Source organism: Meles meles, chromosome 8, assembly GCF_922984935.1.
Source record: "Meles meles chromosome 8, mMelMel3.1 paternal haplotype, whole genome shotgun sequence".
Classification (NCBI taxonomy): Eukaryota; Metazoa; Chordata; class Mammalia; order Carnivora; family Mustelidae; genus Meles; species Meles meles.
This window is the reverse complement of record NC_060073.1, coordinates 72,976,451-73,002,632: the sequence shown is the minus strand read 5'-3', so window position 1 is coordinate 73,002,632 and position 26,182 is coordinate 72,976,451. Positions and strand designations below refer to the sequence as shown.

General features: G+C 37.1%; 1 protein-coding gene across 2 annotated transcripts in view; it reads right to left on the bottom strand.

The window, feature by feature from the left end:
- Positions 1–295: 295 nt before the first annotated feature.
- HIKESHI (heat shock protein nuclear import factor hikeshi) overlaps positions 296–26,182 on the bottom strand; it is a 39,347-nt gene continuing 13,460 nt past the window's right edge. Inside the window, exons 2-5 of one of the 2 annotated variants that reach the window (XM_046017322.1) lie at positions 16,552–16,688; positions 8,872–9,023; positions 1,404–1,522; positions 296–648 (exon numbers count right to left, since the gene is read on the bottom strand). In XM_046017322.1, coding sequence (XP_045873278.1) covers positions 594–648; positions 1,404–1,522; positions 8,872–9,023; positions 16,552–16,688 — 463 coding nt within the window. In that variant the 3' untranslated portion in view covers positions 296–593. The remainder of the gene's footprint in view (positions 649–1,403; positions 1,523–8,871; positions 9,024–16,551; positions 16,689–26,182) is intronic. The other variant, XM_046017321.1, reaches the window with a different exon arrangement.

Here is a 26,182-nt window from a genome sequence, read left to right as displayed (position 1 = left end):
AAACCGCATCAGTATTTAACCATGGCAATTTTGTCAAACAAGTAATTATGTACGAATTTGCAGATATAGAACTGACAGCCAACCTGTGTTAATGGAAAAACTTGTAATCTTAAGAAATACAAACTGAAAATAATCTTTCTGTACATAAAAATGTATATTTGATAAATAAAAATAAAAAAAATGTATATTTGATATGTTTTTCAAAAAGTCCCCAAATTTTGATATAGCTGATTTTAAGTTAATTACTCTAGCAAACCACTATAATACTAAACGAAATATTATGAATACAATGGCATTTGGCACACTATTGTTGTGAATATGCTTTATTTTTAAGTAAAAAATGAATCCTATCCAAAACAAAGTGTTTTGCCTCTGACTATTTTAAGCTTGAGGGAGAAAAACTCATTAATAAGGAACATATTTTCATTTTTCCATGTTTTTAATTTTTTATGAAGATTTTCATTAAGCTTCAGTCAATAAGCAGTTTTTAAACTTAGGCTTCATGATCCTTTTGACTTCGTACTTTTAAATGGAGGCATTTCTCTTCAAAACATGACAAATTTCAGAATCCATTAAAAATTATTTTATTCAAATTATGTTTTCCAAAAGAGAGGGTTCTGTGCTAGTCGTCTTTGAAAGTTTTCATACCTACAAAAGAAAAAAACATATTTTTACAAGAAAATTATATCTTTCATAATCTACCAAATGACTTAGCAAAAAGCAAACAACTTTAAGTATCACTTCTAAAAATCTCAGATGAAAAATTAAAAAGTTAATCTCATAGATGAGTAGATGAGAGAAATTTGCTCAAGGTCACATACCTACATTTTAACAAAGCTCAAACCTAATACCTTCCAGAGCTATCCATGCTACATCATGCTACCACTGCTCAACAAATTCTCATGTATCGCCCACCACTGGAATATTCAACGTGACAAGAATACCCATAAAACAGAATCATGGGAAAGCTAGGGAAATCAATTTTCTTAACCATTTAAGTATAGGGTGCAGTAAAAATCATCCTGACACCTTATGCATATCTACTTCAGACCAAGACTTTCTAAACTTACGAAAAAATTGCTTTGTATTTCAAGACTCATATATAGTTACTAATAAATAAAAATATTTTAAAATTTACAGCCTTAATTGTGGTCCCTACACATAGGCAATTGTATTTTCTTGTCTTTATAAATTCAAAATAGCTATTACATAACAGAGTATTTAGGGTAAAAACATTCCCTGATGTGAACTCCATAGTATACTTTTTAATGGCATGCCACTGTTAATGTATGCTGATGTTCACAATAAAAGAGTATGTTTAAATGTCAAAGAAATACATTTACCAGCAAAAAATATGCATGTTACTAAAAGCCTTAATATTAGAGATACAAAATGTCCCATACCATTTCAGAACCACATTTGCTGGAATGAACATTTCAGATGGACTTGGTGTCATCTGGGCCTGAGAGACAGCAAATGATGAAGCAAAATTGTAGAAGTTGTCCAACATCTTTTGTGTGAACTGGAAAGTTAATAATGAATAGAGTAATGAGTTATACTGAGTATTCCACTTACACCTTAGTATTTTAAATTAAAAATGTTCCTGCAGTGTACTTGGTTTTAAGTACTATGAGTTTTAAACAGTCTAATGCTGTAAGTTAAAGAAAGTCATAAAATGACACTGTGGCATAAAATCTTAACAAACTGCCTTTAGTACTTTCTTCATATCTCAAAGAATTTCTGTGGTTTTTAAATTTCAATTTCCTAAGATAATTCACTTTGGGGGGTGAAAAAAGAAGAAAATGTTTTTCCTTCAAATATTCTCTTTTCTCTCTCCCTCACCATCTACTATGCCCCTCTCCTCAAATTCCAGCCTACTTTCTCATATAAAATAGTAAGAAGCCTTTTTCTTGCCAGAAAGATAAAAGCCCAAATACAATGAGAGGAAATGTCTTATTAGCTTTTATCTTTTTGCTTAATAATATCAAGGTAGTTTAATCCAGGAGGCTACCATTAAGATACTTGGACTAAAATCCAGAGTTCAGTAAAATCACTAACTAAAAAATCAGTATCAGAAAGAACAAAAATCAACAGCAACCCTTAACATTAACAACAAAATTTTAAAATGCAACTTTTTATTTAAAAGATTTAATTCAGAGGGATGCGTGGGTGGCTCAGTTAAGTGTCTACCTTCGGCTCAGGTCATGATCCCAGGGTCCTGGGATGGAGCCCAGGGTCCTGAGATGGAGCCCTGCAACAGGCTCTCTGCTCAGCAGGGAGCCTGCTTCCCCCCTCTCTCTCTGCCTGCCTTTCTGCCTACTTGTGATCTCTTGTCTGTCAAATAAATAAAATCTTAAAAAAAAACAAAAAAAACAACTATAAGACTAATGTTATTTTCAACAAAATCCAATGAAGTTTTTCATAAAACTCAATAACCTGACACTAAAATTAGTATGCAGAATACATAAGCTTATGTTCGTAAGTAAGAGGAGGGACTTAGGCCTAGCAGATATCAGTAAGACTTTTACTGGCAAAGGGACAGGCAAACTAATTGGAATAGAAGAGAGAAACCAGAAACAAGTCTAAACATATGTGACAACATGATATATAACAAAGATGTTATTAACTCAGAGTTTAAAAAAGAAAAAAGGCTAGCTTTCAATTAAAGCTTTAGTAACTATGAGAACATAACACCTTCACACATTAGGTAACATAGGAACGACTTCGCCAATGCAAAAAATAGTAATAATAATAATAATAAAAGAAACAACTGATTGTCTACACAAAAATATAATGTCTGCATGCAAAAGATACCAAAAACAACATTAAAAGACAAGCAACATGCTAGGAGAATTACAACATCTGGAACAGAAGACTATTACCCAGAATACATAAAGGCCTCTTCCCAGAAAGTTAAAATTAAAAAGTGCCCAAAAATACAATAGAAAGTTGGACAAAATATATAAATGGTCAATTCCAATTAAAAAAAAAATACAAATGAGGTCCCAGAAAAGATGCTCAACTTCACCAGTCACCAAGAAATACAACCCAAAACAACAGTAACATTCAAATTTCACCCAACAGTTCAGCAAAAATTTAAGGTCTTAAAACAAATATTAGTGAGAATATCTATTAATATGGAAATGAAAAAACTCTCATTCATACAATGACATACTATACAACTATACAAGTCTATTAAAATAGACTAGATTTATTCTATGTATCAAGACAGGTAAGTCTTAAAAATAATGCTGAGTGAACAATACCAAGTTGTAGAAATCTGTACAGTATACCATTTATAAGCATTTTAAAAACATGCAAAGGGGTAGTAAGTCAACAAGAATGGAAAATAGAAGAAACAAAAAAAGGACTGCAACAGAGAAAAGTAATGAAAAGAATTTCTACAATAATGGTTAAAGAAAAGAATACCTTGACTACAATTATGCAAAAGACCCAGAAAATAATCAATCCACAGAAGAACAAAGAAGAGTTTCTAGAGCGATGTTTCCAAAACAAATTTAAAATTGCTTTTTAAAAAAAATTCAGTATGAACAGGAATTTATACTTGGCAGAGTTTGGGCATAAATGAGATGTGGATATAGCAATCGACACAAAGGAAAAAAATGAAGCATTTATTAACCAAGGAAAATAAAAAGTCATTCTAGAAAGGAAATGTAACCATAGTACTACACCTGGCTCAGTTCTGAAAAATATTTACCTGATCATAATACTGAAAACTCTAAATATTAATTTAGTGAAAATCTATAATAAAAAGGTGTGGGGACACCTGGCTGGCTCAGTGGGTAGAACATGCAACTCCAGGTTGTGAGCTCAAGCATCACAATGGGTGTAGAGGTTACTTAAAAATAAAACCTTTTAGGGGCACCTCGGTGGCACAGTCAGTCAGGTGTCCGAGTCTCGGTTTCAGCTCAGGTTGTGACCTTGGGATCATGGCACCGAGCTCCCCATCAAGCTCTGCCCTAGGCCTGCTTGAGATTCTGTCTCTCTCTTCCCTCTCCCTCCCTATCATTCCCTCTCTAAAATAAATAAAGAAAATCTTTTTAAAAAATAAGATCTTTAAAAAAAAAAGGTAGGGAGAAAAGACAACTCTGAATGCTGGAAAGCAGAGGAGTGAGAGCACTAAATCACATTAGGTATGGGGAAGTCGATGGAAAACATCTATAGCAAATAAACTGGTTAAAAAGAGATTAATAAGCAAGTTTCTTCTGACACATGGAAGTAAACACAAGAAGAAATGGGTAAAGAAAAAAAAAGTGGGAGAGGCTGAAAGTGACTGCTTTTGAGGAACAAAGAGCAGAATATACGAAGTATTAACAGGACAACTGTTCTGCATGTAAAACCATCTGATGTTTTAAGCCATGTACATGTACTATTAATAAAAACTAAATGAAGTAATGAGTAACTAAGAGTATATATTAGAAACATGTTTTAACAAATAATGCCATACATATTTTGTGGATACTTATGAATGTTTCTTTTAAAGTACTAACATAGGACGGCAAAGATAATTTGGTTAGAAGAGTAGCTAACTGGGGAAGAACTGGAAGAAGAGAAACACGCCAGCAAGCTGCATCAGAAATACTTTTTTTTTTCATTAGTAGCAAATATGGCAAGTATCAATTAAATCTATGTAGAAGACACTCAGAAGTCTTCATATATACTGCATTATAAAGAGGGCTCTACAAGGATAGCTATTATTTTGTCTAGCTATTTGTATTTGTTCATGCTTGGAAAACTCCTGGCACACAGTAGGCATACAATAAATACTGGAGGAATGTACTTTCCTACATATGTAAAATATTTCATAATAAAATGTTTAATAAAAATATGTATGATTTTAAAAGCTCAAATAGGGGGCGCCTGGGTGGCTCAGGTCATGATCCCAGGGTTCTGGGATGGAGCCCCACATCGGGCTCTCTGCTCTGCAGGGAGCCTGCTTCCTCCTCTCTCTCTGCTTGCCTCTCTGCCTACTTGTAATCTCTGTCTGTCAAATAAATAAATAAATCTAAAAAAAAAAAAAAAAGCTCAAATAGGGGCACCTGGGTGGCTCAGTGGGTTAAGCCTCTGCCTTCAGCTCAGGTCATGGTCTCAAAGTCCTGGGATCGAGCCCCACATCGGGCTCTCTGCTCGGCGGGGAGCCTGCTTCCCCCTCTCTCTCTGCCTGCCTCTCTGCCTACTTGTGATCTCTCTCTCTCTCTCTCTCTGTGTCAAATAAATAAATAAATACTTTAAAAAAATTGAAAAAAAAAATTAAAGCTCAAATAACTTACATATATAGAGAATTAAAAAGTCTCCTTGCCCCTTTCCAGGGATAACATCACTTTGACAGTCTATATGGGGTACTACTAACTCCTGCTTTACAACTTGCTTTTTCAGCATAGCAGTTTATTTTTTTAATTACTGGAGAGAAAAAAGAATTAAGACCCAGACTCTGTCATTCTTAACTCAGCCTGTTCTCAAGAAATCCATGTGAGAAGTCTGACTTCAAATTCATGGCCACCAACCCTCAAGAGTATGCTGCCCAGCAAACTCATAAGGGGTTCCCTAGTCCCTTCACCCTCCTACTCTCCTAGAGGACCTGGTTAATAATCCTTTTCTTTAAATTTCCAATACTCCTTTCCCCTCAACCTTAGCTAATGACCTTGTTTCCTGTTTCACTGAGCAAAGTGAAGGTATCAAGAGAAAACGTGCACAAGTTCTCATCACATTTAACAACCCTCCCGCATCTGTATTCATATAGCCATTAGCATGAATACTATGCATTATCCAATCTAATGTGCTCTCATTTCTATTTAAGGAGTTCAGCAACTCTCTCCACTCTCCTGTAACATCAGCTTTAATGTTTCATTCTCATCAAACATGATGTAATATCTCCCACTAAAAACAGTAAAAACAAAAACAAAAAAAAAATAGTAAAAACAAAAAAAAATCCTTGTCTACTGCCCCCTCAAGCAACCAAACCATTTATCTGCTACCCTCTGTAACCACACTCATCAAGAGTCATCTATATTCACTGTTCCCACTTCCTCCTTTCCAACTCACTCCAAACTCCCTTTCTACCCTCTGAACTCTTTTCTAACTTTTTAATGACTTCCATCTTGCTGAGTCCACTGGATACTTCTTAGCCCTCATCTTAATCAGCAGTGTGATACTATTGAGGCTTCTTGCTTCTTAAAAACCAGTCTTTGCTTGGCTTCCAAAACACCACCTTCTGGGTCTCCTACTTCAGGCTGCTCTTTTTCTTTGTCTCTTAAGCTTCTCAAATTTGAAATGGCCCCGGAGCTCAGTCAATAGCCAACTTTTCCATTTAATTACCTCCCTAGTAATCATATGCCCTTCAAAACTTTGGATATTACTGTTACACTGATGACTCCCAAATTTTTTTCCATATCCCAGAACTCTCTCTTGAACTCTACACTTGTCATCTCCAGCTGGGTATCTAACAGGTATCCAAACATAGTACAACCAAAATCCAACTCCTGATTCCACTCCCAGCCCATACTTGCTCTTTTCATAATATTCCTGTGTTCAAATTCCTCAAGCCAATATCCTTGGGCTATAATTGATGTGTCTCTTTAATCCCAGACTTTCAATGTGATCCACATCATGAAAACACTACTGGCTCCATCTTCACATTAGTTCCAGAAATCAATTACAGGCATACCTCGGACATATTGCAGTTCAGTTCCAGACCACTGCAATAGAGTGAGTCAAATGAATTTTTTGGTTTCCTAGTGTACATAAAAATTTTGTTTACACTATACTGTAGTCTACTAGGTGTGTAAATAGCATTATGTCTTTTAAAAATGTACATACCTTCATTAAAAAATACTTTATTGCTAAAAAATGCTATATATCATCTGAGCTTTCAGCGAGTCGTAATCTTTTTGCTGGTAGAGCGTCTTGCCTTGATGTTGATGGCTGCTGACTGATCAGGGTGGTAGTTTCTGAAGGTTGGGGTGGCTGTGGTAATTTCTTAAAATAAGACAACAATGAAATTTGCCTCATGGATTGACTCCTCCTTTTACTTGAACCCTTAGAGGCCATTATAGGATAATTAATTGGCCTAATTTCAATATTGTTGTGTCTCGGGAAAAAGGCCCAAGAAGAGGGAGAAAAACGCAGAACAGCTGGTAGGTGGAGCAGTCAGAAAACACACTTATCGATTAAGTTCTTCATCTTATATGGGCAGTCTGTGGTGCCCCAAAACAATCACAATAGTATTAAAAGATCACCGATCACAGATCACCGTACAAATACAATGAAGGAGTTTGAAATGTTCCAAGAATTACCAAAACATGACAAAGAGACACAAAGTGGGCAAATGCTGCTGGAAAAATGGCACCAACAGATTTGCTCCATGCAGGGTTGCCACAAACCTTCAGTATGTAAAAAACACAATACCAGCAACACGCAATAAAGTGAAGCGCAATAAAACGAGGTACGCCAGTACTTTTAATTACCTTCACTTCCACCTCCCCAAACTTCCCTGGTTCAAGTCATTATCATCTGTCATCTAATGTTCACAAGAGCCTCCTGACTTCTTCCTTCCTGCAACAGTGTCTACCCAAAATGCGAAAGTGATCTTTTAGAAATATAAGTTAGATCCTATTACTCTGCTCAAAACTCTCTTATTTCTTCTCTTCCAAACAGAATTTGAGTCGAAGTTCTTATAGGGGACCCTGGGTGGCTAAGTCATTTAAACGTCTGCCTTCGGCGCAGGTCATGATCCCAGGGTCCTGGGATCAAGCCTGGCATTTGGTTCCCTGCTTAGTGGGAAGGCTGCTTGTCTCTCTCCCTTTGCCCCTCCTGCTGCTTTCATGTGCACATGCTCGCTCATAAATAAATAAAATCTTTTTAAAAAATTAATTATCAGAATCCTTATAAAAGCCAATGAGAGGGGCGCCTGGGTGGCTCAGTGGATTAAGCCGCTGCCTTCGGCTCAGGTCATGATCTCAGGGTCCTGGGATCGAGCCCCGCATCGGGCTCTCTGCTCAGCAGGGAGCCTGCTTCCTCCTCTCTCTCTGCCTGCCTCTCTGCATACTTGTGATCTCTCTCTCTGTCAAATAAATAAATAAAATCTTTAAAAAAAAAAAAAAGCCAATGAGGTACCATATGATCTTATCCTGTAGCTCCCTCCCCATTATCTCCCATTTCTCACCCTTGCTCACTCTACTCCAGTCACAAAGACCTTCATATTATTCTTCAGATTTCTACCTTAGAGACTCTGCATTAGCTACACCTCTACCTCCATTATTCTCCTGTTCAGGCCTTTGCCTTAAAGAGGTTAAAAGTCAACCATCATGGAATTATGTCACTTTAAGCTCCATGAAGACAAGGATCTTGCTTATCTGGTTCACAACTGTATACCCACAGCCTAGCATACTAACTGGGAGGGAATAAAAAAAGGCTAATATTTAATCCCATTTTTAAATCACTTTGGACTATTTCATCAGTATAAAAACAAGTCTCATCAAAGCATTTACAAATTTTAAAATACCTATAGAAGAAAGCAGGCAAACTTAAATTATCCATGGAAGCCAATAATTTATATCATACATGTTTACCTTCATTTTTACATGTTTTCAACCACCAGGTTAGTTTTTAAAGTACAGAATTTGGAGGGCACCTGGGTAGCTCCACTGGTAGGTGTTTACCTTCAACTCAGGTCATGATCCCAGGGTCCTGAGATTAGTCCTGTATCAGGTTCCCTGCTCAGGGGGAGCCTGCTTCCTGCCCCTTCCCCCTGCTCGTGCTCTCTCTCGCTCAAATAAATTTAAAAAAGGTCTTTAAAAACTATATAGAATTTGGTTTAAAAATTTTTTTGGAAAATAATGTGTATTGCGTTACCTGAGTGAATGAGTCAACTGAGGATACAGCAGCATTGCCTACTGGAGTCTGCTGAGCCAAATTGTCCAATAATTCCACTGAAATTCCAATCTGAGCAACAGATGGAGTCCGGACAATATTCATGGCTCCAAAAGGGTGCTGGCTTCCTTCTCCTGAAAAGAATTAACATGTACCACAAATTTCAAATTTAACTTGTAGCCATAAAAATTCCTTTCTAAGTATGTGGAAAACCTCTGATCTACATTCACTAAAAAATTGTTATATGAACATTTGTCACTTTTCAAAAAAATGTAAAAGGCTAGTTTTTATCACATTAACAAAGAATAAGAAAACTAAAATTTTCCCCATCAGAAAAACAGCTGTTACTTTTCAAAAACATAATACAATTAATGTAGGTAGAAACAGAAAGTAACAGAATAAGAAAAATAAATGAATAAGCATTAATTACATTTAAAAATTATCAAGCTAACTCCAAAGAAAGGATATTTTTAAAGATTTTTTAAACTAGTTTTAGCATTTTCTCATTATTCCACTAAAGAAAGATCTTAAATTACTACTATTACTGATAAATAATATGGCATATCTTACTAAATGTCATGAATACCCCATATAACAACTGATGTTATCAAACAGGCAATAAAAAAGCTTATCACAGAAAATACTTAAGTAACTTTTTCCCTTTAAAAATCAGTGTGGGGCGCCTGGGTGGCTCAGTGGGGTTTCGGCTCAGGTCATGATCCCAGGGTCCTGGGATCGAGTCCCGCATGGGACTCTCTGCTCAGCATGAGCCTGCTTCCCTTCCTCTCGCTGCCCGCCTCTCTGCCTACTTGTGATCTCTGTCAAATAAATAAATCTTAAAAAAAAAAATAATAATAAAAATCAGTGTGTCATTAAGTATACACCTGAGCCTATAAATGCCATCTAATTTCTATGGGGAAATTAGAGGCCAATTTCTTTAATCTACATAACAATCAGAAAAGTTAGTCTGAAGGAAAAAAAAAAAATCATACAATAGATTTTTGCTTATCTGCTGTTTTCACAGGACTATAAAATGTTTAGCCAAATACAGAAGAATAAAAACCTGGAGCAACACATATTCCTAATAACTAGAATACTCCTTACAAATATCAAAACTCTCCTTAAACTTTCAAGCATATGAATAAAAACTTACTATTTATTCTTCTGTGATTTAAAAATACACACACACCTGTCACTAAATAGGACAAGTTTAAAATAGTTTTAATATTTTTTAAATTAACTGGGGCGCCTGGGTGTCTCAGTGGGATAAAGCCTCTGCCTTAGGCTCAGGTCATGATCTCAGGGTCCTAGGATCGAGCCCCACATCGGGCTCTCTGCTCAGCAGGGAGCCTGCTTCCTCCTCTCTCTCTGCCTGCGTCTCTGCCTACTTGTGATCTCTATCTGTCAAATAAATAAATAAATCTTTAAAATATATATATATATTTTTTAATTAACTGTTTTATTATATTTCCATATATTTATGAATTTTCCAGATTTGTTATTTCTATCATTGTGGTCAGAGAACATACTTTATATGATTTCAGTCTTTAAATAAACTGAGACTTGTTTTACAGTAACCTAACATATGTTCTATCCAAGAAAATGCTCCATGTGCACTTGAGTGCACTTGTGTTCTGTTGTTGGGTAGAAAGTTCTATGTAAGTCTGTTAGGTCTGGGTGGTTTATAGAGTTCAGGTCTTTTTTTTTTTTTTGGAAGATTGTGTTTATTTGATAGAGACAGAGCAAGAGAGGGAACACAAGCAGGGGTAGTGAGAGAGGGAAAAGCCTGGCAGGGAGCCCTATGCAGAGCTCAATCCCAGGACCCAGGGATCACCTGAGGCAAAGGCAGACACTTAACGACTGAGCCACCAGGTGCCCCTCTAGTCTTCTATTTCCTTGATGACCTTCTGTCTAGTCATTCTATCCATTACTGAAAGGAGGGAATTGAAGTTTCCAACAATTATTGTTCAACTATTTTCTTCCTTCAATTCTGCCAAGTTTTGCTTCATGTATTTTGAGGTTCTGTTGGTAGGTGCAAACAAGTTTATAACTGTTATTAACTTTCTGATAGACTGACCCTTTTATCATTATATAATGTCTTTATTGCACATAATTTTTGTCATACATCTATTTAGTCTGACTTTAGTCCATCCACTCAAGCTCTCTTTTAGTTACTGTTTGTATCTTTTTTCATCCTTTACTTTCAACTATTTTGTGTCTCAATCAATAGTTGGATTATGTTTTTTTATCCATTCTGCAAATTTCTGCCTTTTAATTGGCGAATTTAGTTTTGTGTTAAATAGACACTTGCTAGTGTACCATTTTAATTCTACCATTTCTTTTACTATATATTTTTTGTTATCCCCTTAATGGCTACAGTAGGGATTAGTACAAATTTCTTAATTATAACAACCTAGTTTGGATTAATGCTAACTTAGTATCAGTAGTAGACAAAAACTTTGCTATGTAATTTCTCTCCCTATGTGTTGCCATAAATTGTTTCTTTATACATAGCATGCCCATAAACATAGGTTTACAGTTTCCATTTTCTAAGGTTTTATTTGAGAGAGAACAGAGCCAGTGAGCGAGAGTGAGAGAGCAGGAGTGGGAGGAAGGGCAGAGGGAGAAGCAGACTTCCCACTGGGCAAGCAGGGAGCCCAATGCCGGGCTTGATCCCAGGATCCTGGCATCATTGACTTGAGCCAAAGGCAGATACTTAACCAACTGAGTCACCCAGGCACCCTACAGTTTCCATTTTACGAAGTTGTTTTTTACATCAAATAGGGAGGGAAAGAGTTACAAACAAAATGTACAATACTGATTTTTATGATTAACTAGTTACCTTTACCTGTGTTCCTTTTTCCTTCATGGGAATTCAAATACTGTCTCATACCCTCTCTTTTCAGTCTGAAGAGCTGTCTTTAGTCTCTCTTGTAGGCTAAGTCTTGGAGTAATGATTTTCACAGTTTATCTGAGAATGTCTTCGTTGTTTTTTTTTAAGATTTTATTTGAGAGAGAGCACATACACACATGTGGCAGGAGGGGCAGAGAGAGAGGGGGAAGGAGAATCTCAAGCAGACTCCGAGCTAAGCATGGAGCTCAATGCAGGGCTGGATCTCATGACCCTGAGATCATGACCTGAGCCAAAATCAAGAATTAGACGTTTAAATGACTGAGCCACCCAGGAACCCTTCTTCATTTCTGATGGATACTTTCAAAAGAGAATTCTTGACAGTTTTTCTTCCAGCGCTTTATACCATCCCACTGTTTTTGGACTCCACTGTTAATGGAAACCAGTTGTTAATCTTACTAAAAATCTTGTCATTTGATGAGTTGCTTCTCTTGCCATTTTCTCTTTATGATATGTTTTGGTATGGAGCTTATTCTACATGGAGTTTACTTAAATTCTTAAGTGTGTAATGTTTCTCATCAAATTCAGAAAGCTTTAGGGCACTGGTTCTTCAAGTACTCTTTCCACCCCATCTCTCTCCTCCTTCTGGGACTGCTAATGTGCTTATGTTAGTATACGTGACGGTGTCTCGTATTTCTTCTTTTTCTTTCAGCTTTTCAAGTTGAAAAGTTCAAGTTCTTCAAGTTCACGGATTCTTTCATCAGCCTACTCAAATCTATTGAAAACCTGCAGTGAACTCCATTTGCTACTGTACTTTTCAGCTCTATCACTTATGTTTAGTTCCTTTTTATAATTTCTCTATTAATATTTTCTATTTGATGGCATGTTATTCTCCTGGTTTCCTTTAACTCTCAGTAAATCCAATGTTATACGTTTCCTAGGGACAGATTCTGTTCATTTCTTCTCTGAAAGGGCCCTATATTCTTATTTCTTTGCATACTTCCTTTTTGTTGAAAACAGGATGCTGAATATTATAATTCAGCAAATCTAGAAATCAGGTTCCCCCCCCTCAGGGTTTATTGTTAATATTTGTTGTTTCCTTAATAACTTCTAAACCAATACTGCGAAGTCTGTATTTTTTGTCATGTGCAACAAGTGAGTGACATTTCTATTGGCTTAGTGGTCAGCTGGTGATTAGAAAGATAGTTCCTTAAAAGTGTGGAACCCTGGGCACCTGGGTGGCTCAGTGGGTTAAAGCCTCTGCCTTCAGCTCGGGTCATGATCCTAGGGTCCTGGGATCAAGCCTCACATCGGGCTCTCTGCTCAGCAGGGAGCCTGCTTCCTCCTCTCTCTCTGCCTGCCTCTCTGCCTACTTGTGATCTCTGTCTGTCAAATGAATAGGTAAGATCTTTAAAAAAAAAAAAAAAAAGTGTGGAACCCAAAAATTTTCCCAGTCTTTGCAGATGGGTTCTGTGTTTGGGACATCCCTTTAATACTAGCCAGGTAGTTTTTCAACTCTGCCTTAGCCTTCACTTCCTACTTATGTATAGCCCCAAAGTTAGCCAGAAGTGAAAACTTAGAACCTTTTTAGCTCTTTCCTGAGCATGTGCACAGCCCTAACTGTATACTGTCTTTGAGGTTTCCAAAAATTTCCAGGTCCAAGAACTCAAAGCCTTTATTCCAGGGTACCTGGGTGGCTCAGTCGGTTAGGCATCTGCCTTCAGCTCGGGTCATGATCTCAGGGTCCTGGGATCAAGTCCCCCATTGGGCTCCCTGCTCAGTGATGGGTCTGCTTCTCCCTCTGCCCCTCCTCCCTGCTCATGTACTCTCTCTCCCACTCTCAAATAAATAAATAACCTTAAAAAAAAAAAAAGCACAAAGTATTTTATTCCCAGCCTTTCCTCCCAAGCTTTGTAGTCAGCATATTTTTGCCTCATTCGTTGTCAGTGCATTAGGCAGCAAGGACAGGTACTTTTTTTTTTTTAAGATTTTATTTATTTATTTGACACAGAGAGACACAGAGAGAGGGGGAACACAAGCAGGAGGAGTGGAAGAGGGAGAAGCAGACTTCCTGCTTAGCAGGGAGCCCAATGTGGGGCTCGATCCCAGGACCCTGGGATCATGATCTGAGCCGAAGGCAGATGCCTAACGACTGAGCCACCCAGGAGCCCCAAGGACAGGTACTTTTGCAGGTAAATATTTTTGACAAATACTCCCAGACTGTCAACTCTACTGAGATAAAGTAAAGTCTTTTCAATTACTCTCCAAGGGACTGTGCTTCTCCCTCTCTTTGACCCTTCCCGTTCAAACTCCCCTCCACCCAGCTTATGCTCACTCTTTCTCAAATATTTTTTTTTAAGTGTGCCAACCTCTGCTCTAAGTAATTCCATCACTCTTCCATTTTATTATTTCAAATTTTTTTTTTTTTGCATGGTTGAGAGCAATTGATGAGTAATGATGAAATAATTCCTTGGATGAAAAAGCAAAATGCTTCACAATATAGGAAAAACAAGATCACCAGTATCATCAAATGCATCTTAGATTTGTAAGATGGTCCGGCAGATTCATATAGTAATTGCAAGATAGAATGACTTTTTAAAAATATACAAGCAAATGTGGTCTCTATTCTTTAGAGTACTTCTACAAAAGAATAAAACTAAAAAACTAAAAGGAAATCCACTGGTAAAGATATTGTATGTGTGCATGGCAACAGAGAAGACTAAAGAAAACACTATGACAAAAATAAGTATTCACTCTAAAGTGGCATTTGAACATGACATATGCTAAAAAGCATAAAACAGCTTAACTACGCCTGCATAAAAGGCTTCTTGGTATTAAATTAGAAATCAAATATATATTTCTAAAACCTCTTTACTTCATTTCTATTGATAGCATGACAAGCCTGAAATTACATTTTTCACTCATGCATAGTTCAAGAGCAATGTAACTACCAAAGGTTAATCAACAATAAATATTTTAAACCAGAGAAAGCTGCTAATGTATCTGACATTACACTATGTCTTGAATTTGAATGTCTAAAATGTACTTAAACAAGCAATATTTCCCAAGTATCTAAGTCTGTCACTGTGCTCTATACATTCTAAAGAACACACAGTAAAAGATACAAACAGTCCCTATCTCAAGGAGCTTAAATTCTAATGGGAAAAGTAACAGTTAAACTTTCTGAGTAGATTTCATTTTCTTCATTAGATCTTTCTATGATTTTTACAAAAACATACTAAATATTCCTTGAGTACAAACTATATGCCAGGCACTATTATACATTTTGCATTTGTTATTTCTAACGCTTGCAAAAACATTTGCACTATAGGAATGAAATCCATTTTACCTGAAATCCCAAGGTGAAATAACACAGCTAGTAACTGAGATTCAAAATGAGTCTATCAAGCTCTAAAGCTGAAGCTCATTCTAGTTCATTATCCCACCTGTTTATACCAAATTCCATGATATGAACTCTTCACTGATTTTTATGCATTACTTACTTCACAATAAGCCACTCAAGAAAGCAAGCCAAGAAATGTCAGGAAGTAAACGGTTCCCTCCCATTCTGGCTCACTAGCTCTATTTTCATGTGAATAGGCTGAGTAGCATTTTGAACTCTTGTTGTCCTTCCTAATTCCCTTGACAAGCTCAACCCAATTTTAAAACAAAAACTAGAGTAAGTTTAAAAATTTCTTCCTGGCAACTGAGTCACATGAAATTAGAGGAGACTATATATGTCATGTGCACAGAAAGCCGAAGTGATTACATTAAAATATGGCGGCAAGCCCGAAAAGAAAAGAGCAGAAGTATATAGAAGAAATTCAAATGATGATTTACAAGAAACTCTAATTTTAACATTTCTTAAAAATTCTTCTTGGGTGCTAAGTCTTTTTATATGGTTATTTTTAATGTCACTGTCATAACAAAGAAAGGCTAAGCAACTATGCCAGATTTAAAGACTAAAGACAGTTAAATGTAATGCACAATCCTAACAATCCTAGATGGAGGGAATAATGCCTGTTACTAATGGCATTATTAAGAAAATTGGCAAAATTTTAATGTATATTGTATATTAGACAAGAGTATTATATTAACACTAAGTTTGCTGAATTTGATAGTGATACTACGATTATATACGAGAATATCTTAGTTCAACAAACATTCTGATGTAGTTAGGAGTAATGGAGCATCATGTCTACAACTTATTCTCAAAGTTTCAGGAAAAAACATATACACACACATGCTCATAGACAGATCTCGGAGAGTAATAAATAAAATGTAGCAAAACTGATGAATGTGGGAGAATTTAAGAATTCTTCATACTATTCTTGTCATTTTTCTCTAATGTTAAAATTATTTCTAAATAAGTAAATAAAATTATTTCAAAGTAAAGTTGTTTTAAAGAGCATTTTTTAATATTTGAATAGGGATACTTCTAAAATTTCACTCCAAACTAACAATACCTCAAAGTATGGCCAGGGTAAGAGAAAGAAAAGAAAGGGGGAGAAGGAAAGAAAGAGGATAAAACCCTACCATACGGTGCCCAATTTACTCTGAAGGCCTGAAACATTAAACTACCTTTTTCCCTAACAAGAGTATTCTACGAAGTTCTACTACATTCAATACTCTGTTTTATTCATATAAATATATGATCTCTCTTCTTTATACCACAGGGGATTTGAACAACTATTTCTTATTCTTCTATTAAGTATAATCACATGTTAAAGTGCTACAAACACAATAAAAAAATACTTGTCAAGTTCCATGTAAGTTTTTATTATATCTGACCTAATGTCCTACTCCCCCACCTGCTCTTCCAATCTTGGCCTCTTCTGTTTCCCATTCTCCATATATTTCTCCACTGCAGATGTCACTGGAATTCTCCCTGACTGAGGCATTGAACCATTTCCTCATTGTCTCGTGAAACACTTTACAAATAGTTAACCTACAGAGAAAAGGAAGGTTTTAAGTTGAACTCTGTGTGTATGAGAGTATGTGGATGTGGCTAAACAAACTCTTCAAATAGATATGAGCGCCACAAATATTTACCTTTGACAGACATATGTATATAACTGTGCATAAATATGCATAATACAAGTTCAGTTACATATTTTTTGGTAAGAAAAACTGCTTTCACCTTCTAAATTTGGAATCAAAATTTTAAACCTTTATTTAAACACTGTACTCATGTTCCTTATATACTGTGAACCAAAACTTCTTAAAGTTAACATTACATGGCATCTCATTATTCACACTTTTAACAGGTTTTAACAGATGCTTAAATCATTATAAATGGACACAAGCACATACTACGTGAATGCTGAGTTTTCTTAGTCATCTTACGATTTAAGGATCCTATTAAGGCTACGCTTTCAGAATTCAAGTAAAACAATTTAAGAAAAAAAATTCTAAAAAGCACTGTAAAATCTGACAATATTAATACAGAACTAGAAAGAAATACTTTAGTATATGTGGAAAATGAGATTTCCAATGAAACGGACACACATCAAAAACATAAAAATTAAAACAGCCTATCTTTCAAAAGACTACACTGAGATGAAGTCTACTGAAAATTTTTCCAATATTGCATTATATGCTAACTACTAGAATTTTTTTTTTTAATTTGGAGGGGAAACAAAAAAAAGGAAAACTTCCCAGTGAAACCTAGATTTAATCATGAAATACTTTTCTCAACCAGATTAAGTCCAAGCAAAGGTGAGTAAATATCCTGTTTGCCTCTGCTATTTGACTCTGAAAAATGTGAAAATTCTGAACTCTGGGGGAAATGTACAGAGTATTTACAATAGACCTTTGGGTTTCCAATTATCCAGATCTGACTCACATGTTATTAAGAGCTGCAATGTTGGGGATGCCTGGGTGACTCAGTTGGTTAAGCGCCTGCCTTTGGCTCAGGTCATGATCCCGGGGTCCTGGGACTGAATTCCGCATCAGGCTCCCTACAGAGGGAGCCTGCTTCTCCCTGGGCCTGCCACTCGGCCCTGTTCCTGTTTTCTCTCTCTGACAAATAAATAAGTAAATCTTAAAAAAAAAAAAAAAAAAGTTATAATGTTGAACTGTGGTATGAAGATGATAAAAATGGGAGATAAATATCTTTAATTCAAAATAAACCACCAAGGGGCACCTGAGTGGCTCAGTCATTTAAGCTTCTGACTTGGGCTCAGGTCCTGATCTCATGGGTTGAGGGACTGAGCTCTGCTCAGCAGGAGTCTTCTTGTATATTCTCTCCCTCTGCTCCTTCCTTCCCTGAAATCCCTGCCCAAGTAAATAAAATCTTAAAAAAAAATCACCAGGGGGGCGCCTGGGTGGCTCAGCGGGTTAAAGCCTCTGCATTCGGCTCAGGTCATGATCCCAGGGTCCTGGGATCGAGCCCCACATCGGGCTCTCTGCTTGGCTAGGAGCCTGCTTCCTCCTCTTTCTCTCTCTGCCTGCCTCTCTGCCTACTTGTAATCTCTATCTGTCAAAAAAATAAATCTTTAAAAAAAAAAAAATCACCAAAATATGATTTTTGCCATATGCTTTTTATCATTATATTCAGAATTTCACTAATTAGACCAATATAGCAAGGAAAACTGGAGATGAAGCCCTATAAAAATGGCCAGATCCAGTTTCATAGTTGTCAAATTATAGATGTCAAATTATATTAACTGATGGTACACTGTGAAAAATTAACAACCTATATCATAATCCCTAAAGGAAGCACAAAGAAACTAATACACGTAGGGCACCTGGGTGGCTTAGTCAGTTAAGCATCTGCCTTCAGCTCAGGTCATGACCTTGGGGTCCTGGGACTAAGTCCATGCCCTGCTCCTTGCTCAGTGGGGAGTCTCTCCTCCCTCTGCTCTTCCCTGCCTCTCATGCTCTCTCTACCTCCCCCCAACAATAAGTAAATAAAATCTTTAAAAAAGAAAGAAACTAATACACCTTTGCAAAAAACCAACATAAGAAATATGGATTTAAAAAAAAAAAAAAAAAGGCCAAAAAAACTCCAAAGAGCAAGGTAAAAATTTAAACCTAGCATATCTGTAACATTAAATATTAATGGACGAAGCATCTCATTTTTTAAAAGATTTTATTTATTATTCTTTGACAGAGAGAAACATCAAGAGAGGGAACACAAGCAGGAGGAGTGGGAAAGGGAGAAGCAGGCTCTTTGTAGAGCAGGGAGCCCGATGCAGGGCTCAATCCCAGGACCCTGGGAATCATGACCTGACCCGAAGACAGATGCTTAATAACTGAGCCACCCAGGTGCCCCGTAAGCATCTCATTTTAAAGGCAGAGAGTGAAAGAACAAGTTTTCAAAAAGCAGCACCTAACTATATACTCTTTACAAGGGGCACACAGATGTATGTCAAAAAGTAAAAAATGTAGAAAAAATAAAGCATGTGAACACTAACCATGACAAAGTCAGGAAAGTTATATAAATTTTAGACAAAATAGACTTCAAGAGAGTAGCATTACTAGAGATAAAGGGTATTTTATATATATGAACCAATTCACCAATCTTACACACTCATAAAACAGAAGAAGAGAGAACAATTGTTATACCTTTTATTTCTTTCTCTTGTCTTGCTGCGCTCTTTACTGCCTGTATTTAACACGGTGCCTGGGAAATGCAGCAAGGCAATAAAAAGAAATAAAAGGTATCAAAATTGGAAGGAAAGAAATAAAAACTCTTTTTCAAAGGTATCATCTATACAGAAAATCCTGGGCAGCACTAGAATAAGGGAGTTTAGCAAGATAGTCGATATATGTTACCCTTTCCTTCCCCCTTCAGGATACAAAGTCAATGTACAAAAATCAGTTGTGTGACAACGTGAAATGCTGTTGAGTATGAGCAGCAACAGAAACTCATTCCTTGTTGGTGGGAATGTAAACACATAAAGCCACTTTGGAAGAGAGTTTAGCAGTTTCTTACAAAACTAAACACACTCTTACCACAAGATCCAGCAATCACACTCTTTGGTATTCATGCAAAAGAGATGGAAACTTCAATGCACATAAAAACCTACACATGGATGTTTAAAGCAGCTTTATGCATAACTGCCGAATATTGAAAGCACCAAGATATCCCTCAGTAGATAAATGAATAAAATGTGATACATCCAGACCATGGAGTATCATTCAGTACTACAAAGAAATGAGCTATTGGGCGCCTGGGTGGCTCAGTGGTTTAAGCCGCTGCCTTCGGCTCAGGTCATGATCTCGGGGTCCTGGGATCAAGTCCCACGTCCGGCTCTCTGCTCTGAAGGGAGCCTGCTTCCTCCTCTCTCTGCCTGCCTCTCTGCCTACCTGTGATCTCTCTCTGTCAAATAAATAAATAAAATCTTTAAAAAAAAAAAAAAAAGAAATGAGCTATTAAGTGAAAGAAGCCAATCTATATACTGTACTGATGCCAACTACATGACACTGAGGAAAAGGCAAAATCAGAGACACAATAAAAATTCAGTGGCTTCCCAAAATTGGGGGTTAAGGGGAGTGTAAGACGGCAGAGAAGAATAAGCAGATTTTCAAGGCAGTGAAATGTATGAAAGTATAACTATAGATACAGGTCATTAAACATTTATCCAAACCCAAAGAATGTACAACACCAAGAGTGAACCCTAAGGCAAACTGGACCTTGAGTGATTATGGTTGATTATCATTTGTCTGTGTAAGTTCATCCTTGGTTTTTTAAAAAAAAAAAAAAAAAAAAAAACATTCTGGTGAATGATGTTGAAATGGGATAGGCTACATCTGTGTGGGGACAGGGGTAGATGGGAAATCGGTGTACCTTCCTCTCAATTTTGTTGTAATCCTAGAACTGCTCTAAAAAATAAAGTCTTTTTAAAAAGTCAGCTGTACTTCCATATACTAGCAATAAAACAACTGAAAATTTACAGGATGTTCAGAGGCTTATAAAAAAAAAAAGCCAACATGTCCAACAAGGTATAAGTAATAATAAATAATCAAACCATAATTTATCAACAAAAAATAATACTATACTATCACTCAAAACACATAAAAAAAAAAACTCTACATCAGTGTTTCTGAGAGTCTTTTAACTCATGTCACCTTATCCCTTTAAAGAAACAAAAAATTTCATCTTGTTACCAGTCCAGCCCATCTGAAGATCAGAATATGTCTGTTTCTCACTTTACCTGGTTAATAGGGAAAAAAGAATGTAAAAGAAGGAAAAACTCGGGGCGCCTGTAAAATTTCTAAATCTCAAAATTTTCAACAGCAAAATTAAGTAGATTAATTTTTTTTTTTTAAGCAGGCTCCATGCCCAGTGTGGAGCCCAATAAGGAGCTTGAATTCACAACCCCGAGATTAAGACCTAAACTGAGATCGAGTCTGATGCTTACTGATTAAGCCACCTAGACGCCCCAAATTAAATTATTTTTAGGGCCTTCCATTCTAATACCCCATGGCTTACTCTGTTACGATACTTGACCAGGATATGTTCCCTTAGTTTTTTTATGTAGTACCAAGTACACTGTACCTTTATTATGACTTTCTAAAAACTGCCATGAAAATTATGATCCATTACCCACATTCAGTTCCCTTTCCCCAGGCCTCCTATCTCATTTGTTTTAAAGGCCATTCTAATCCAGGAATTCAGTTCCACTTCTAGGAGTTTCTTCTACAGAAATACAGTGCTAGAAAATATGTATAAAGATATGTGTAAGAATATATACTGTAGCAGTGGTAGTAAAACAACTTAAAACAATGGAAACAACCCATATTTCCATCCACTGAGAATTAAACAAACGATGGTATTGCCATGCAACACTCAACTGTTTCAAAGAAGCTGATCTACACATAATACATAAGTTAACAGACTCTCTTCTCTGAGCAAAATATTGTAACTTCTCCGAAATCCAGCCTCTTAAATACCAGACACTAATAAAACCCTCTTCTAGGCTTTCACGTGTACCAGCTATTTAAACACATCAAAGCCTAGTACAATGCACTGCACAAGCAGATATTCAGTATTCAGTATATGTTACCCTTTCCTTTATCTTTATCCTTCAATCATTATAAAATCCTCCTAACTGGATTCTCTGGCTCTAATCTTAACAGATTCTCCAAGCCATTCTGGACAATAATTTTCCTAAAACATCATTTTAAATAGTATCACTCTCTTGCTCAAACACTTGCCTACCAGGAAAAATTTTTAACCATCACACAACAGCTCCATTTAACTTTTAAAAACCTTACCCCTCCATAGCTCTCAAATAGGAGCCTATGATGCCGCCCTTAAAAGTCTGCCTCCTCACTGCCATTTAGAGACAGAATACACATTACCTTTATGACTCTGATCATTTCCAAATGCAATTCTCATCCTCCCACTGCCAACCCATCCAAATCTATTCATACTTCAAATACATACTGCAGACTAACCTTCCACAAAGCCATTTTAAAATATCTCAGTTTACTAATCTGTTCCCTTTGAATACTGTCTTGGAGTGACTTTAATATCCACATGTACGTACACATACACACACACACACACTCATCATCGACTTTGACACTCTGCTAAGAGTGAAGTCAATTTTCAGTAATTAGTTGAGAATGGGATAAACAACAAGGTCTAAACTACATAAGCAGGTACTTTTCTGTAATTCATTAATAGAAATACCTAAAATAACTCCCGGTATATTTCCCAAGCTTTCACAATGTAAACAGACAAGTTGAAAACTACGGTATAGAATTATTGACAATATAGTCCTTACCCTGTACTTTTCATCTCTGTGACCTACCTAATTTATAACCGGAAGTACGTACTCTTAATCCCTTTTATCCGTTTTGCATATCCCTCCACCCACCTCCTCTCTAGTAACCACCAGTTTGTTCTCTGTATTTAAGAAACCATTTTGTTTGTTCAGTTGTGTGCTTTTTTAAGATTCCACATACTAGTGAAATCATATTGTATTTGTCTTTCTCAATCTTACTTCACTTAGCAAAATACCCTCTAGGTTCATCCATGTTTTCACAAATGGCAAGATCTTTTTTTTTTTTATAGCTGAGCATTACTCCATTGTGTGTGTATACACACACACATCTTTATCTATTGATCGACACTTGGGCTGCTTCCATAAGAAGCTTCTAGATGAAAAGTACAGCACAGGAAATATAGTCAGTAATGTATGGTATAGTAACATTGTATTGTGATAGCTGGTGACTGCACTTATGGTGAGTACTGAGTAGTGTGTAGAATTGTCAAATCACTAAGTTGTACACCTAAAACAAGTACAGTATTCAATAAAAAGAAAAAAAAGAATATAAGACAGTCTCTGAAAAAGGAATTGAGAGCCACAGTGTGAAATGCAAAACAAAAGGAGCAGCAGCTATCTTAAGCCTAGACATCTATAGAATTTGAAGGGGAAGGGGGCAAAGATTGATTCAACCCCTAAGATGAATGAACAGTTTAGATTAGTTAGAACACTACTTCATTTGATGTTATACTTTGGTTTGATTTACAGTGTTTGGTTTCTGTTCACCAGGGAACTTCTGTTCACAATCTGAAATATTTTATTCAGTCAGTATTGCCGGTGGGATGGGGGGCATGATTAAAGAGATAGGAGGTGCCAAAGAGGAACAATAATAGAAAAAATAACACTAGGAAATGCTTTTTAAGTTTATACTGCACATATATAACCAACAGTTCATTGAACCCTCAAAGCAATATATGGAAATAGGGGAAAAAATCATGGCATAGGGGTGCCTGGGGGGCTCAGTGGGTTAAGCCTCTGCCATCAGCTCAGGTCATGATCCCGGGGTCCTGAGATGGAGCCCCGCACTGGGCTCCCCGCTCAGCAGGGAGGCTGATTCTCCCACACCGCCCCCACCCCCGCATCTGCCTGCTTGTTTGTGATCTCTCTTGTCAAATAAATAAAATCTTTAAAAAAAAAAAAATCATGGTATAGCAAAAGACTTTTATATCTATAGCTACCCACTTTTAATATAAGTTCCATAAAACAAGTTTTAATTTTGTTAATATTCCTTTGTGTTAATTTGAGTGGACATATACTTCCTACTAAAAAGAAGAATCTCTTTACACAGAACTCCCAGTATTTCATAATTTTTACTAACTGTTTGGTTAAATATCTCTTCCACATTATGAAGACCAAGGATAGGACCTGAAGACGAAATTTCAATAGACTCATTTAAATAAACTTCTTAAATTCTCCAATTCTTCAACCACCAACTTGTATCTCCTAAACCTGTGGGGTTTTTTTCAGGATTTCTGTTAACACATGTAGGTAGGAATGAAAGGAGGAAGAAAGAAAAGGAAGAACCTTTTTGTTTCTTAATACCAACCCTTCATTTCATATTTTCAAGTTTAGTCCTATCCTAATTGTTAACCATCATCCCCAGATTGTTCCAGCATCAGCTTAAAAATGTATTCACCATATAACTAACACCTTTCAGGTTCCAAAAGTCACAAAGCATCTTCTCTCAATCAAAATAAAACTCTCAGTAACTAGCTTCAAGACTCCCTATCAACTATGATTCTCCCAAAAGAGCTCTCTTAACCTTCCCCAACCAAAACTGTTCTTTGAAAGTAATCTCTCATCATCTAGCAGAGAACTGCTAAAACACTGCCAAAAGTTCTTAAAATGAAATCTGTTTCACTTGAACTAATTTTCTACCCTCCTTGCTTCCATACAATTCTACTTCTTCTCAGTTCAATCACAACTGCCCAGAGTTGCTTCAACAAGTCGTTCTCCCACCCTCAGGTGCTCCTTAGATAGGTTTGCCCAACATAATAAAACTTACATCCTTAAGGCTTCTCAAAGGTTCAAAAATATACACCCATTAAAAGTCAATCTATTCCGGGGCGCCTGGGTGGCTCAGTGGGTTAAAGCCTCTGCCTTCAGCTCAGGTCATGATCCCAGGGTCCTGGGATCGAGCCCCGCATTGGGCTCTCTGCTTGGCAGGGAACCTGCTTCCTCCTCTCTCTCTCTCTGCCTGCCTCTCTCCCTACTTGTGATCTCTATCTGTCAAATAAATAAATAAAATCTTTAAAAAAAAAAAAAGTCAATCTATTCCTATACTTTAATATTACACTATTCTCTAATATTAACATTTATATATATAAAGTAAGAATTCTAATACTTTAGGACTGACAAGAGTCCAAGATGGCAGAGGAGTGGGAGACCTTGATTTCATCTGGTCCCAGGAATTCAGCTAGACAGCTTATGAAAACATTCTGAACACCTGTGAACTCAACCAGAGACTGAAGGAAAGAATAGGTGCAACTCTATGAACAGAAAAGCAACCACATTCCACAAGGTAGGAAGTACAAAGAAGTGAATCCGAGGCGACAGACAGGAAGACAGACTGCAAAGCTGGGGGGCAGAACCTTCACTGGGACACCGTGGTCTCAGACCCCTCAGGGTCATAGGCAGACTGGGAGTGCCTGAGTGCCACAAAGCTCCCAGGTATCAGAGCAGGGAAGGTGGCTGTGAAGAGTGACCTGAGGAGTGGGCTCTCAGCACAGGACTGCCAAAAACTGTGACCCGCAGCAGTCCGACCACTGCTCTTCAAGCAGGGACCCAGCAAGCAGAAGCACAAAGACTCCCCTTCCTCTCCCAGGAGGAATGGAGTGGGTGCGCACAAGAAACTGCTGGGTTTGGAGACTCCAAACTGGGTCCTGTGTCTGAGAGAAACAGTCACAGGCTGGTAAGCACGGAGTGGGTGGAGACCACAAAGACCAGAGTGACTGACTGCTTTTCTCTGAGGGCACACTGCAGAGTGGGACCCCAAGCTATCAGCTCCGGGTCAGAGACTGGGAGGCCACCAATTTCATTCTCATCCTCTAAATCTGCTCAGGAAGCCTTCAGGGAACAAAAGATACATAGAGCAAACCCGAGCAGATTACTTAGCCTGACCCCCTGGCAAGGGCAATGCAATTTCACCAGGAGCAAAGACATCTGAGAATCAACCCAACATGCCTCTCCTCCAGAAGATCAACAAGAACATCCAGCCAAGATCAAATATCGATCAATGAGAACTGCAAAACTCCAGCACTAGAGAATTACAGCACACAGAATTCATGGCTTTTCAAAATATGGAAAGAGCCCAATGTCCATCGACAGATAAATGGATAAAAAAGAGGTGGGTGGGTGGGTGGGGGGTGTGTGTGTGTGTGTGTGTGTGCGCATACATACATACACAATGGAATATAATGCAGCCATCAAAAAATGAAATCTTGCCATCTGCAACGACATGGATGGAACTAGAGGTATTATACTAAGTGAAATAAGTCAATCAGAGAAAGACAATTATCATACCATCTCACTGGTAAGTGGAATTTAAGAAACAAGGCAGAAGGTCATAAGAGAAGAGAGGGAAAAATCAAACAAGACAAAACCACAGAAGGAGACAAACCATATGAGACTCTTAATCTCAGGAAACAAACTGAGGGTTGCT